The 15768-nt window shown below is 33.3% G+C and overlaps 1 protein-coding gene across 1 annotated transcript; it reads left to right on the forward strand.

Annotated features, from left to right (window-relative positions):
* Window positions 1–1141: 1141 nt before the first annotated feature.
* Window positions 1142–13700, forward strand: LOC116777168 (coatomer subunit beta'). The gene is made up of 18 exons (XM_032670560.2): window positions 1142–1284; window positions 1490–1648; window positions 3026–3218; window positions 3557–3705; window positions 4045–4219; window positions 4345–4531; window positions 4771–4904; window positions 5190–5489; window positions 5862–5952; window positions 7209–7374; window positions 7590–7759; window positions 8005–8173; window positions 9801–10074; window positions 10515–10671; window positions 10895–11024; window positions 12045–12268; window positions 12471–12600; window positions 13011–13700. The coding sequence occupies exons 1-18, from the start codon at window positions 1282–1284 to the stop codon at window positions 13041–13043; spliced, it is 2844 nt and encodes a 947-aa protein (XP_032526451.2). The 5' UTR covers window positions 1142–1281; the 3' UTR covers window positions 13044–13700.
* The last annotated feature ends 2068 nt before the right edge of the window (window positions 13701–15768 follow it).

Consider the following 15768-nt stretch of genomic DNA (forward strand, 5'->3'; position numbering starts at 1 on the left):
TTATACAGATAAAAAATATATACAAGCTAAAATTTACAGCCACATACAGAGGTTTCATTAATAAAATATTTGACATTAAATTTTCATGAAATAAAGTATTGTATTGATGATAAAAAAATTATAAATATAGTAATATATCTGTTCTAAAGCCATGGAAGCTATTAATTTATATGTAATCCTTACGATATTTAGACAAATTATAACCTGTTTCTTTTATGTTGTGCAACAACGTTACTTCAACATTAGGAACCTGTAATAATTTCATATTTGAATATAAAATAACAAATGTATGAATAATAAATAGGACCGACCATATAGAGTTTAAGTAATAAATGCCTTAAGCTGGGATTCATATTAAATTATTGAGTAATGTAAATTAATACTTAAAGCATTTTTTTTTATTTACAAATTTGGTTACGTGACTTCTTTTAGATTTTTTTTTTTAGTAATTGCAATAGGCCTGAGACAAAATCATTCGACTTCTGAGAAATTAATGCTTAAACAAATCATGTTTATACAGTTTGACATGAAATGGCCAATGAGCACACCAATCACGATATGCTTAATTATATTGCATCATGTTTTCACAACACGCTATGAAACATGGCGATATATAATATGAGCAGTTACAGAACATTTTAAATTACTATTGTAATATGAATAAAAATAAATTGACGCAAGCGCAATGAAATTGCTACATATCGATCTGAGAGAGCTGTTTTGGAATACACTGACCCGTTTAAGGAGTCATGTTATTTATTTTAGTTAAAATATATATATATATATATATAAAACAGTACTGACTTAATACTTAATTTTTTAATGTCATTTTTATAATTTCTGACTGAAACGTAATGTTGAAATTTAGTTTCAGTGTTTTGGGTACTGATAATGTCTAAAACAGACTTCTAGTATTTATTATTTACAAATTTCAAACAAATTAATACTAATATTGTAGACTATCTATAGAGATGTTTTACATTTTATTATTGTATATGTTATGTTTAAACAATTTAATTAATGTATAATCCACGAAAATATAATCTTAGAATATGAAATATTTGAAAATTATATAATATACTTCATCAGCCATTATTTTATGAATATAATAGCTAGTAACATTGTTCTGTCCATTATTGGTTAATGTTTCGGAAATTCGTACGTGTATTCGATTTGTTTGGCATCAGAAAAAAAAAATAAAGTGACACGTCCACCCACCCTGTCAAAGTACCACGGTTAAGTGTATATTGCGTGAAAATTTTCATGTTTTAACTATTAAAAATGGTAAGATATGTCCTTTATGCTCTTATATAAATGAAACCGTGTGTTAACTTGTACTTTTATTACTAGACGAACTTTTGTCCACGTAGATACTGATGATTTGGTAGTATGTCACCATTCATATGTCGGCTTCCCGTGATAGTTATATAGATAAGTTTTACTAGAATTTTGAGGTGTGTTAATTTCGTTTATTACGATGTTACAAAAGCCGTTAAGATTGGAAATCAAGAGGAAGCTGACAGCGCGATCTGATCGCGTCAAGTGCGTCGACCAGCACCCAACAGAACCGTGGCTGCTTTGTTCGCTGTACAGCGGCGACGTCAATATATGGAACTATGAAACACATACACAGATCAAAAGATTCGAGGTAAGATATTATGCTTATTTTAATAGTTTTTTAAATTCTTATTGGTCTTATTGAGACCTTTTTGTGATACAATAAAGCTATCACAAACCAAAGTAGCTCTTGATTGCTCCAATTAATTGCAAAACTGATTTTATTTTGCATGGCAATATAATTTTACTTTGAATTGGATTGGCAAGATAGTTATTTCAGTGTCCGAGATGGATTATAAGTCCATAGATTTTGTGCATAAACATACTTAATTCAGTTAACTATCATATATTCTGTTTGATGAATTTTGAACTTATCTATTTTAACTTCATAACTCTGTGTGCATCGAGCGGCTAGTTCTTACCAGTGAAAAGACCCAACTAATTGAATTTGAAGTCATTGTCGACATTGATCTTTACCAGTATAAAGTCTTGTTAGTAACTAATAGATGTTAGTCTGATGATTAAACGGTGGGCTAATATAAAGAATGCAACACCAGTCCCGAACCAAGATACAATAATTTCGAAGGTGTTGCCTCATTCAAGAGGTTCCCTGCACTTTATTCAAATCTGTTCAGTATTTGCCTACTCTGGCTAGTTTTCCTAGTTCTCTCCATCGCTTTGTTATTCCTAGTTGTCAATAATTGGTAATTTATATGAGGTTATATGAATGTTAATCTGCTATGAGAACAACTGGATACCAAGTACTAAAATCGATTTTAATTCCACCAAATCAGCATTAATTTTCTTCTGATCCAATTCATCTCTTAACATGTTTATTGTGAAAGTTTAAGTGATTTTCTTTGGTATTAAGTCCACCTGCCTAGTATCCATGATATAAGATGCATACCTCTTGCAATTTCTTACATAATGTGACGGTTTTACTCAATAAGTACCTTAATCTGATCACCACCAGCATAAGTCATCATTTATTATCTTAATTTTAAATATGTAGACGATATTATTATTAAATAGTTCCGGTGCGCACACGGAGCGAAATAATGTGTGTATCAGGCCTCAGCTGTTCCTGTGTTTCTGAAAGAAATTAATGTAAAATTTTACAAAGTATATCTTGTTATAGAAATAAAAAAAAAATTGCAATTTAAACAAGAAATTCTAACATTGAGAGAATAATATGTTACAGCACTCTGTAAGGCTGAAGAAGCAAAATCCTTTCGGTGGTTTGATCATCTTTTGTCTTTTAAATATCTTTTATGAGAACCTCAAGTGGAAACCATGTGTATAATTACATGTGCTTGTGACTCCAATATATACGATGTGATAAGTTTGTTTTAAATAGTAAATTGTAATGGCTTAAATATTGGCTCGTATCGAACGTCAGTCTTGCTATCTGGTGAGACTGTCTGTATGTGTGTAAGTAGTGCTTTGTCAATGTGTTATATTACTGTAGGTGTGCGACTTACCGGTGAGGGCTGCTAAATTCGTGATGCGGAAGAACTGGGTCGTGACAGGATCTGACGATATGCAGATCAGAGTGTTTAATTACAATACTCTAGAAAGGGTGCACAACTTTGAGGCTCACTCGGACTACATAAGATGCATCATCATACATCCCACACAGCCTTACATACTGACAAGCAGCGGTAAGAGGCTACTAAATATATTTTTATCTCCATACAGAAAGTTGTTTTAATAATTACGTATTAGATTTCATATAAATTTTTTTAACTACATTTTACTATCACCGATACAACCTATTGAAAACATTTCTGTTATCAATAGAATTTTAAGCCATTTGTATGTTATTGTCTTATCAATTAATTTTATAACATCACCATTGGATGTATTTTAAATTATTCTATCATGTCATTGTTTTAATTACAACTAATTCATGGTTTGCAATATATGAAAATTTGTTTTCTATCCAAAAAGGTAAGGCGTTTTATATATGTATATATTTGTTAACTTGTTTTGTGTTTAGACGATCTCCTCATCAAGCTGTGGAACTGGGACCGTAACTGGGCTTGCCAGCAAGTGTTCGAGGGCCACACCCATTACGTGATGCAAATTGTTATCAACCCTAAAGATAACAATACATTTGCCAGCGCAAGTCTCGATACCACTGTTAAGGTAACCAATAACACTTCTATGATCTTCTTTATATTGATAAGTTTTGAATTAAACTTAGGTTCACAAACTGAAAGCTGTTAAATAAGAAATAGTCAACTCCTGAAGACATCAGATAGCAATTATAAATTTTATTGCTATCTTAAGATATATTCTTAAATTTTTTTATTCTATTGTATCAAAAAACTGGGAAGAAACATGTATCTCAGGGATAGAAAGTAAATACTTTATCATAGATCACCAAAACATATTAATTTTTTTTTTTCATTATTTGTATACAGGTTGTATATTTGTGAAATTAGTTACACAGTACACTGGGAGTTTATATATGTTTCTAAATAGGTTTGGCAGCTCGGTTCATCAATCTCAAACTTCACATTGGAAGGTCACGAGAAGGGTGTCAACTGTGTGGATTACTACCACGGTGGTGAAAAGCCCTACCTCATCAGCGGTGCCGATGACCGTCTTGTCAAGATATGGGATTACCAGAACAAGACATGTGTTCAGACGCTAGAAAGTAAGTACATATCTATATTTTTATGTAAGGTTTTAAAGAGAAGTTTTTCCTAATTAGAAATATCTACCAGAATATCTACTAGAATACACTGTCAAGCAAGTCTTATAACAATTTTGCTTCTCAAGGTCACGCCCAGAATGTCACAGCGGTTTCCTTCCACCCGGAACTTCCCATCCTGCTTACGGGCTCCGAGGACGGCACCGTGAGGATCTGGCACGCCGGGACATACAGACTGGAAGCGGCCCTAAACTACGGCTTTGAAAGAGTATGGACTTTATCATCACTCCACAGATCCAACAATGTGGCTATCGGGTGAGAATTTCACTATCAACATTTATATTTTATCTGTGTACAAGCTACTGTAAATCTTAACATTTAGATTATAAATGTCAAAACTTGCATTTTTTATTATATATTCATTTATTGGTGTATAGTGCCTTAATTTAAATTACCAATATTTATACCTTATCTGTGTACAAATTATTTCAAAACTTAACATATAGATTTATTTATTGTTTTTGGTTGTGTAATGTTTTTTTTTTGGTTGGCAGATATGACGAAGGTACCATAATGATCAAAGTTGGAAGAGAAGAGCCCGCTATATCCATGGATGTGAACGGTGGGAAAATAATTTGGGCCAAGCATTCTGATATGCAGCAAGTTAATTTGAAAGCTCTACCCGAAGGTAAATGGATGAAAAGAAAATCATTTCTATTATCATTAAGAAATATAATTAAATTTTTTGGATTAACTGTAACCATTTTTATGTATTTCACAAACTACAAGTAAGATATACAAATCACTATTACAGAAACGTTAGCATATATTTGCTTTGATTATATAACAAAAAGGTTGTATTTAAAGTTATATTGAGTCGGACCTAATGTCCCTAACATTCCAAACAGTCTGTCATTGTTTGCAATTGGCAAATATTTATATTATATATAAATATGTATATAACCTGTCACAGGTACAGATATAAAAGATGGCGAACGGGTCCCAGTGGTTGCTAAAGATATGGGTTCCTGTGAGATATATCCCCAGACGATAGCCCACAATCCAAACGGACGTTTCGTGGTTGTGTGCGGTGATGGGGAATACATAATATACACAGCCATGGCCTTGAGGAATAAGGCCTTCGGAACAGCCCAGGAGTTTGTGTGGGCTTTGGATAGCTCGGAGTACGCTACACTGGAGAATTCTAGCACAGTGAAAGTCTTTAAGAACTTCAAGGAGAGGAAGAGCTTTAAACCTGAATATGGCGCTGAAGGTATATAGAACATTTATTTCTCTGAGTAATCTCTTAAATGATATATTGTTTTGGTTTTACAACTGGAATACAAACTTCCAGAGGTTCCAGGTTCAAAGCCTGCCACACTTGATGGATTTTTGGTTATATATTTTCTATTATGTACGTTAAAGGCAGCCCTAGTAGGTTTTTTCAAATTTGGTCAGATAGAGAGAGGAGTTTGCACGGTGGAGGTGAGCGTTTAACGCGCGTTAGCTAGGGTCCCTAAACCTACACTTGGTCGCAAGTCCCAGGCACTTTTGAAGCTCCTCTCCGGCACCCTCACGGTGCTCTCATCATTCCATGGAATGATGAGAGGTTTCGTCTCTTAATTGTGTTGTTCTTATTCTTCAGGTATCTTCGGTGGATTCATGCTGGGCGTTAAGTCCATCAGTGGCATGGCCTTCTCGTTCTACGACTGGGAACAATTGGAGCTCATTAGACGGTAATTTATTATTGATTATCTATGTACATTAGAACTACCCTCAATAACAGATTATATTTGAATTATAATATTATAGCATATTTAATATATCCCATATTTTTTATCTATGATCCTCGATTAAATTGTTATTATTTTTATTACAAAGTCATATTATCTAAAAATATTTATATTTTTTTTAAATTAATACTAAGGTTAGCTTTTTAAAGTTTTTCTTATCATGTACTCGTATATATTTAATAAGATATTATTTTGCAATGCAATTTTTTTTGTCATGATTGCAATGGCTAGAAGTGTGTTATAAAGCAAGGCATATAATTTAAAATGGCTTCACCAGTTTCAATCATAATCTTATATTTGGCAAAGCGACGTCGACATGCTATTTATATGAAATGTCTTAAGAATTAAAAAAAAAATGCGATTTTGTATTTTGAAAATAGAACAGGATTTTTTTATATGCAATTTATTATATTACCTCCTGATATAAAAATAAATTAAAGTTATAATTATTATGATAAAAATAAAAAAAAAATCGATATATAAATATGTTAAAATAATTTTTTCTTTTTACTATGTGATGGTTGTGTGCGAATTTTTTTTTTGTATTTTGTAAATGTTATTCACATTAATCCTTGATTTGAGACTCGGGATTGGTGAAAAATAACAAAATACGTGATTTATAATAAAAGTGTTAAAGAAACATTTTCTCATATATATATATATTGATTGACTGCTGTTTGTGAGAATCATAAAAGACCATTTTGGAATGATAAATGCTTTGTTAGAATGAACTTTCTGTAGCGAAATCTCTGCGAATGCTTAGCAATATTATCAATATTATGTTATTAAATGCGAATTTCTGTATGTATGTTCTTCGTTCGCTCAAAACTACTGAATTTTTTTTATTCAGTAAGCAATCATGTTACTTGTGTGTAATTGAGTGCCATTGTTTCGTTGAGAATATTCAGTAAAATCTTTAATTTATTTACCATTCTCTATACTAGTGCGTAGAGAAAGATTTTTTATAGATTTTATAAAAAAAATATTTTTGTTACTGCTAGCGACACATTAAAACAGGTCCATAAAAATAATAAATTTACATATGATTATAAAGTTTATATATTACATTGCGAAATCATTAATGTATTTATTAAAAAGACAGTATAAAAATCGCGAATGATAAACCGATAAATTAGAGAACATCACTATCACCCCTACAATTAGTCAGAATTGTAAGTGTAATTTTCACTTTGTCACAGTATCGAGATTCAGCCTCGTCATGTTTTCTGGTCTGAGAGCGGAAGCCTAGTGTGTCTGGCCAGCGAGGAGGCCTACTACGTGCTGAAGTACAACGCTTCTGTCGTAGCTAAATCCAGAGAAAATAATACTAACGTAACCGAGGACGGCATCGAGGATGCTTTCGAGGTGAGGATGTAATTGATAGTAGGGGTTTCGGTTAAGCGAATATATGACGTCACTTGACGGTAGTTTAGCAGTTAAAGCTACTCAAACGCAACATTGTTGATAAATTTATACGAAACGTGTAACTCAAGATCCTCTAAATTATAATTATAAATAATTTCATTTCAATTGATTAATATTTAAATATATGAGAATAATGTGTTTTATTGTTATCTTAGGTTGTGGGTGAAGTAAATGAGTCGGTGAAGACGGGCTTGTGGGTAGGCGACTGCTTCATATACACCAACTCGTTGAACAGAATCAACTATTACGTCGGCGGTGAGATTGTGACCATAGCGCACTTGGACCACACGATGTATATCCTGGGATACGTCGCTAAAGAAAACAGGTAGATAGTGAACAGACGCACAGACAAAACTTTGTCAACGTTTGTGTATGTATAGTGAACAGATACCGATAAAACTCAACAAATATTATAGCTCAGACATTAGGATAAGGTATACGTTATATTTAACAATAGACTGACTGTAAGTTCATAACGAACGCGTCATGAAAGTTTTATGCAAGTCACACATAGATGTCGCTACGTATATATGTTTAATTCTTTAAACGAATATTGATTTCTTCCACCAGGCTGTACCTAAACGACAAGGAGTTGAACATAGTGTCGTATTCCCTCCTGCTGCCGGTTCTGGAGTATCAGACGGCGGTGATGAGAGGTGACTTCGAAACAGCTGATCGCGTCCTGCCGACCATACCTCACGATCATCGCACCAGGGTCGCACATTTTCTCGAGAAACAGGTATGCTTATAAGCATATAGCCGGGTAGCAACCCGGTGAGAAAGATGATGTCCTCTAAGGAATTTGAATATCAAGCAGAAAGTATCCTGTAAAATTAAAACAACAGGTCCTGTAAATTTAGTCATATAGTGGCCAAAAACTTCGAGATCATGAGATTTGGTACAATTTTCAAACACCCCATGATTAGATTATTTTTTTAAGAATACCGTCAGCAGTTTTCAGTTAGACGATTTTTAGACAAATATATTAAGGATCTGGCGTTATTTGTATGGCTATATACGAGGGGTGATCAATAAGTAATGATAATCAATATGAAACAGGACTATTAGATAAAAAAAAGTATTTTATTTTCCAACATAGTCTCCTAACAAGTTAATACATTTAGTGTATCTTTTTTCTAAGCCCATGATTCCCTTAGAAAAAAATTCTTTGTCTTGACCCTCCAAAAATGCCTCTACTGCGGCCATCACTTCACTATTGTCCTCAAATTTGTTGTCCCGGAGATGTTCTTTGAGCCGAGGAAAGAGGTAGAAGTCACTGGGAGCTAGATCTGGCGAATAGGGAGGGTGTTCGAGCAGTTCGAACCCCATTTCTTCAATGGCAGCCATCGCAACTGCGGCTTTGTGAGCCGGGGCGTTGTCTTGGTGAAACAGCACTCTAGCGCGCAGTTTACCGCATCTTTTTGACTTAATAGCCTCTCGCAATCTTCTTATTTGGTCTGCGTAGTAAGAGCCTGTTATATTGGCCCCCTTTTCCAAATATTCCACCATAATAATTCCTTCTGCATCCCAGAAAACAGACGCCATAACCTTTCCCGCTGAACTTGACACTTTGAATTTCTTCGGCGTTGGTGAGGAAGCTCGTTTCCAAGTCATTGATTGTTGTTTGGTTTCGGGATCAAAGTGGTGGATCCAGGTCTCGTCCATGGTCACAAAACGCGACAAAAAATTTTCCTTATCGGCCTGGAACTTTTGAAGATTCACCCTCGAAATGTCGACTCGTTTCTTTTTTTGCTCGTCGGTTAACATTCTCGGCACCCAACGCGCAGAGACCTTTTTCATATGCATTTCGTTGACAATGATTTTTTGAACGCTGCCATAGGAGATCCCTGTGACCTCAGCTACATGCCTTACGGTCACCCTTCGATCGGCCAACACGATATCTTCCACTTTTTTTACGTTTTCTCCAGTAAGGGACGTGGAAGGGCGTCCTTCGCGATGTTCATCTTCAGTGGAGGTTCTGCCCAGCTTAAATTCCTTTGCCCAGCGTGCGACTGTGGAATATGGAGGAGCAGACTCCCCCAATGTTTCCTCTAAGTCGCTGTGTATGTCTTTGGTAGACATTTTTTTCAGGCAGAGGTACTTGATGACAGCTCTTATTTCATTTTTCTCCATTTTGATGTTTTCTCTTCGACAGTTCGTATTCAAATGAATGTATCTTCCGGTAATGGTGTCCTATTTATACAATATTTTGAAGCTGAACTAGTGGATAAATAAGCAAGCAGAAAAAAAAATAATTTGGGGTTTTGTGCGTTCTAGAAATACTCGATTATCATTACTTATTGATCACCCCTCGTACATTATTATAATCGTAAAACCCATATATAACCATCATAATTTATGTACAGGGCTTCAAACAACAAGCTCTGGCTGTGTCAACGGAGCCCGAACACCAGTTCGAGCTGGCCCTGTCGCTGGGCGAGCTGAAGAAGGCCAGCCAGTTGGCAGAGGAGTCAGATAAGGCCGAGGGCCGCGAGGACAACCAGCCCTCGAGGCCTTCAGCTGCCAGGTGGTCCAGATTGGGAGCAGCAGCTGCAGCAGCTGCAGACACTGATCTCACCAAGTTCTGCTACCAGAAGGCCCGCGACTACAGCGCCCTGCTACTATTCTCCGTCAGCACTGGTATATATTAACTTAAAATTGTTATCCTTTCTTAGGCGGCCCTTACATGTACGATAATATTGCACAATATAGTTGATTGTGCAATATTACTAGCAGTGTAGGGACAATATTGAAAAATTGCGCAATGATTGAATAGAAATCTGAGCGAGCTTAAATTTTAATGCGCATTATGTATGTTCTGTACTGTGCAGGGTTAGAATTGCGCAATATTTTTCAGTTCACTGTTGTGAGCGGTTGTGGTCAGTGATCAGTTCAGACATGTGAATGGTTTGTCAATCTTATTGCTAATCAAGCAAAGAGGGCAATCAATATTATTGCACAGTAAAAACATTGTGCAAAATTGTTGTAGATGTACGGGCCCCCTTAGTCTTCTTGCTGGGACGAAGTACAACAATAACACTTTAATTCAATAATAAGACTGGTGTTCAATAATTCAACAGGCGATCGTGAGTTGCTGGAAGAGGTGGCTCATATGTCCGATCTGGCCGGTGAAGATAACATAGCCTTCACATCCTATCTTACTCTGAATGACCTGGACTCTTGTCTCGCGCTGCTTCTCAAACGAAACAAACTACCAGAGGCTGCGTTCTTCTGCAGGTGAATAAAATATATATCAAGTCTATAGCCTAAGTTCTTAAAATTTACTCATATATAGATTTTTGCTCAATTATCATCAAATAAAATAATCATATCGACCCGTTGGTCCGCAACTTATTATGAAAGAATTATCTCGCTGTGCTTCTTGTCAGTATACACAAACCTCATAACAATATTTCCGTTAAATATGGCCTGTCTGTTAATCATGTCTCGTACATTCCAGGTCATACTATCCTTCAATGATGAGCGATGTCCTCAAACGTTGGAGGGATTCCGTCTCTATGACCAATCCCAAGTGCGGTCAGGCCTTGGCTGATCCCAACAAATACGACAACCTGTTCCCGGAATACATGGTCAGATATATATATGTTATATAACATAATACATATAAATAACTACATTTATATAAGGTTTAAATTGATTAAGCTTCTTAAGTGTTATATGTAAGAATAGTTTTTAGGAGCCATGTAAATGTACTATATATAAAATGTTTAGAGATATAAAGATATATATGTGATTTAAATGCCTAAATATATAATTTTATTACGAGTCTATAAAAAAAAAACCGCTACATAGCATGGTTTTTGAGAGTGTAAATGTTTTTAAACTGACAGTTTACAAGGTGTTAAGAATATGTCACTAAATATAGATGTAATATAAAAAAGATATACATTAATTATTGGATTTTTATGAATGAAAATTTTTAATAATCCATTTGCAGTTTGACAATGCATATGTTTGCTAAATATACAGGTATTAATATATCTGCTTTGGTAAAAAAATTTAATCGTGATCAAAGTGAAGTAATAGAATTTTTTTTTCTTACCAAAAATGCCAGTCAGCTAACAAAAGGGAATTTATTAAAGAAATTTCAGCGTGTAGATGTGACCGGTCGCATTTATATGATTACAATGATAGTAGATTTTGTTTAAAGTCATCGATCTAACGATAAGGATGTCAGTGTACCAATGGTGAATCTTGTTGGTAGAAGGTTGTAGTTCCAATGTGTTGAATGAGCTATGAAGCACAGTGAAGTGAAGTGAAGAGAAGCCTCACTCTACATACATGTTTGCATCAGTCTTTCAATATATCACGGTACTCAGGCATATACTCCTGATGTGATTTTGGAGTATTCCCACTGAAGAGTGGCAATTTAGGTTTAACATTGACCTACACGGAACATTATCAGTAAAAAAACATTAATTAGTTTATAAAAAGACTGGGCTTTTTGGCAGAGACTAATATAATTTTAGTTTTTTAATACATCCCGATATCACAGTTTTTGTGTCAATTCTATAGCTAGCATGCATAGATAAATATAAACAGGTCTGGCAGCATGAGTTGGACTAAATGGTGAAATTATTTACTAACAGGATACCCTGGCGATGGAGTTCTACCAGAAGCATTTTGGTTATCCGTACTACAATCAGTTGGAGCATATCAAAGAGAACACTGATTTATGCAATGTTGACCGAGACATGGCTCACGAAAGGCTGGTCGCTATCCACATGGGCGCCTGGGACCCTAGGGTCATAACCCCACCATCCGGTGCTTCAGGTCTTTCCAGTCTACAGGACAGTCCGAGACGAGATCCCAGGTATATATATCTTGTTCTTATCTAACTTCATTGATAAACCTATGAAATATTCTTTGATGTTTCGTTACTTTTTTGTTGAAAATCTATTGATTGTGAGAATATAACACAATGAATGTAAAAAAGATAAGTTCAGAATCTGATATAACATTAAAATGTTTTTTAATATATTGTTAGTATTCATATAATTGAATTTTTCATACAGAAATCCAGATAGTTCAGATGAAGCTTCCTATTCTGATGAAAAGATCAGACGTAGAGACTCCATGGACATCCTCGAAGAGATTGAACGTGAGATAGACAACATTGTGCTGGACAACAACGAAGAGGATCTGGTTAGTAGCTGACTATTATATTATAATGGTTATACAACTCATGATGAAAACGACCTCAGTAATGTTTATAGTACTAATTACATTAAGGAATACGGTTTGAATCCCTACAATCTCTTTACGACAAGTAACAAGTGTATTATATACTTTTTTAAATTTACAAGCAGTAACAAATCTATACAAATGATCAAATTAAGTATTCTTGAGGATTTTATAACTATCTTGTAGTTTTTTTGAAAACGTAATAAATAAATAACATGTAATTAACTTTTACTAACAATCATTATGGTGGGAAGCGCTTAGACAATAGTACATGAAGCATATATATTTGTTTTACATTGTCTTCATTAAATAAGTCAACTATCGAAAATCTTTATTTTGAATCAATATTAATATGCAAACATTATTTTCAGGATTCGTCAGACGAGACCATGTATCTTGAATAATCTCTAAGTGTATTTAGAAACTTAATTTTATATAACTATTTGAATATTACAATCATTACATTGTATTTAATAAAATGCTAACACATTTAAGATTATTATTATAGTATTATGAACATGCGGTAATTATTTTCTCTATATTTCCTCATAAATGTCAATTTATTAAGTTTGAAATCCTGAACTGTGTTTTTCTTAACATTATTTTTATGTAATGTTTTTAGTGTCATGTTCGTTTGGGTAAACATATTCGCACAATCACATACAATTGGTTGACAAGTTTGTTTTTTTTTTTTTGTTGCTTCTAAGTTTGAACTTACGTGAGAATGACGACTTAAATATTATTTAGAGTTTAATATAGGATTATTTTCTTTTTGTTAGATTTAAATAGCATCGTTAAAATTTGAATATTGCATTTTACCATTCCAACAGTTCTGGACTCACTTGAACACATTTTAATACTTAATATATGGTAAGTATTACCTACAATTATTTGAACATTCTAGATTAGATTTTCGATTGTAAAAGTATATAATAACCACTTATCTAGATGACTCAGAGTTGAAATATTTGCCAAAAAAAAACAATCATCTGTAGGGAACGTGAGGTAAGTTATTTAAAACATGATAATAATTGTCGTAAAATAAACTCAATATAAACAAATAGTTTTTTATTCATACCTTTTCTATTGTATTTTATTTGTACTAGTGTAGTCAGTTAAAATATAATATAATTTACTAGACAACTTCAATTTTATTCACTGTAGTCTAGGAATACGTTTCCCTTGAGAATGACGGGTTTAGATCGTGTCGTTCGGAAATAATCTGATATGTATGATGTAATATGACAACTGACAATAAAAGAGTATTTATTGATCTTCAAAAATTAAAAAAAATAATATATTAATTATAATTTTGTAGAAATATCTACCTATATTTATGAAGTGGCAACGTTTAACCATATATAGATTTTTTGAATTTACTGGCGTCCAGAATGAATTTGAATGATTTTAAGTGTGACGTTGAGTTCACTGCGAAATCTAATGCATATAACCTATTGATGATTGCAATAGTGAAGATGACGAACGCACAATCAACAAAATTGTCTGAGACAAATCAGTTTAGCTTACAATAAATTATTTTATTACTTTCAAATAACATTTTAAGGCAATTAGTGAGACATCCTACTTACTATCAAATGAGAAGATGATCAAACTGCAAGAATTATTCAGCAGAATTACTTATAATAATTATTAAGTACCTGTCTTGTAGAGTAAATTATGTTTTTTTGGTGACTTGAATTCGTTCCTTTTATACAAGCTATTTTTACTATTACAGAATAAAGCAGTGGGTCTGTTAACCATAAAATTTTTATATTTGGTCTTTTTCCTGATTATACACTATTTATAATTTTTATTATAATAAGAAATCTTTCAAATTAATTTCGGCTATGCTGAAACTTAATTGTTACTTATTATTTCTCAGAATAAGAACAAACGAAACAATAAAACATTATATCTTTAACTACTCGATGATTTTTCCCTATAGTAATATCGATAATAGTAAAATTTATTTTGATCTAATTTAAAACAATTTTACAACTTTAACAGTATTCATCATCTAAACATTTTGCTAATTTGACAGCTTTAAGTTTTCTTAATGGGCATGAAGGTGTTATTTTATAATTATACATTGTGAGATATTGATTAAAATTGTATTTGCAATTTTTTTTTAAACCATTTTAATAGTTTACTTTATTTTCGACTTCATCTCATTATTTTGTACATTAAATAAACTAATAAAAACATAGTCCTTATATTATCAAAAACCATAGACAAATTGTAAAATTTGCGACTAAAAACAATATACGCATTAAAATCAATATGTCAAAAGCTTGTAGAAGTGACAACAAATAAGTTTGTTATTTGAATAATATTTCGTAACTAATCGACCTAAAGAAAAAAACGGATCATTTACAAAATAAATACAATCTTAAACAAAACCACCGAGAATTTGAGAACTTTGTAAATATGAAACGTAACTCTTTCACTCGTAATATGCTTGACTGTGGTGTCGCTCGGCCTGGATGTAACAGTCAGGGAAATAATATTACAGAAGAAGGATATTTTCCACCACCTGCAAAAAGAATACATAAAAATGAATTCAACACAGCGATGTTTATCTTCCGCTGCGAAAGTTCACCTCCATACTCCTCCTCCATACCAGAATTTAAACGGGCCATGGTTAGGATCGCATACTGTCGATACGGTTAAAAACGGCAGATTAACAAGCAGTCACTTCCTTAATATCACGAGAAATTAAATATCCTCATAATAATGTTTGATCTCGAAATCTACTGTGAAGAAAATTGAGTACACAATTTATTTTCCTGGGATCAAGAAAAAACATGATGGGGGCTTTCAACCATTATGATATATCACAAAAACAATGTACTGTGCACTCATTCTAGAGGTAGGCTATAAGCGTAATGTTAAGACCAAAAATATAATTAAAGATCTCATGTATTAATTTATTTAATTTGTAGATTTTATGGACAGACCGTGACCTTTAGAGTCACATATATTGTATACATATTACAGTAGTTGTAAACTTTCAAACTCAATCATGACTTGGTTAAAATCACAAAAATAATTTTCATAAAACGACAGTAACATTTGTAACAGTCAAAATAGCTGGACTACCACCTTATTACCATCATTGATTTCTGATTA

The sequence above is a fragment of the Danaus plexippus genome, chromosome Z (genome assembly GCF_018135715.1).
Source record: "Danaus plexippus chromosome Z, MEX_DaPlex, whole genome shotgun sequence".
Lineage (NCBI taxonomy): Eukaryota > Metazoa > Arthropoda > Insecta > Lepidoptera > Nymphalidae > Danaus > Danaus plexippus.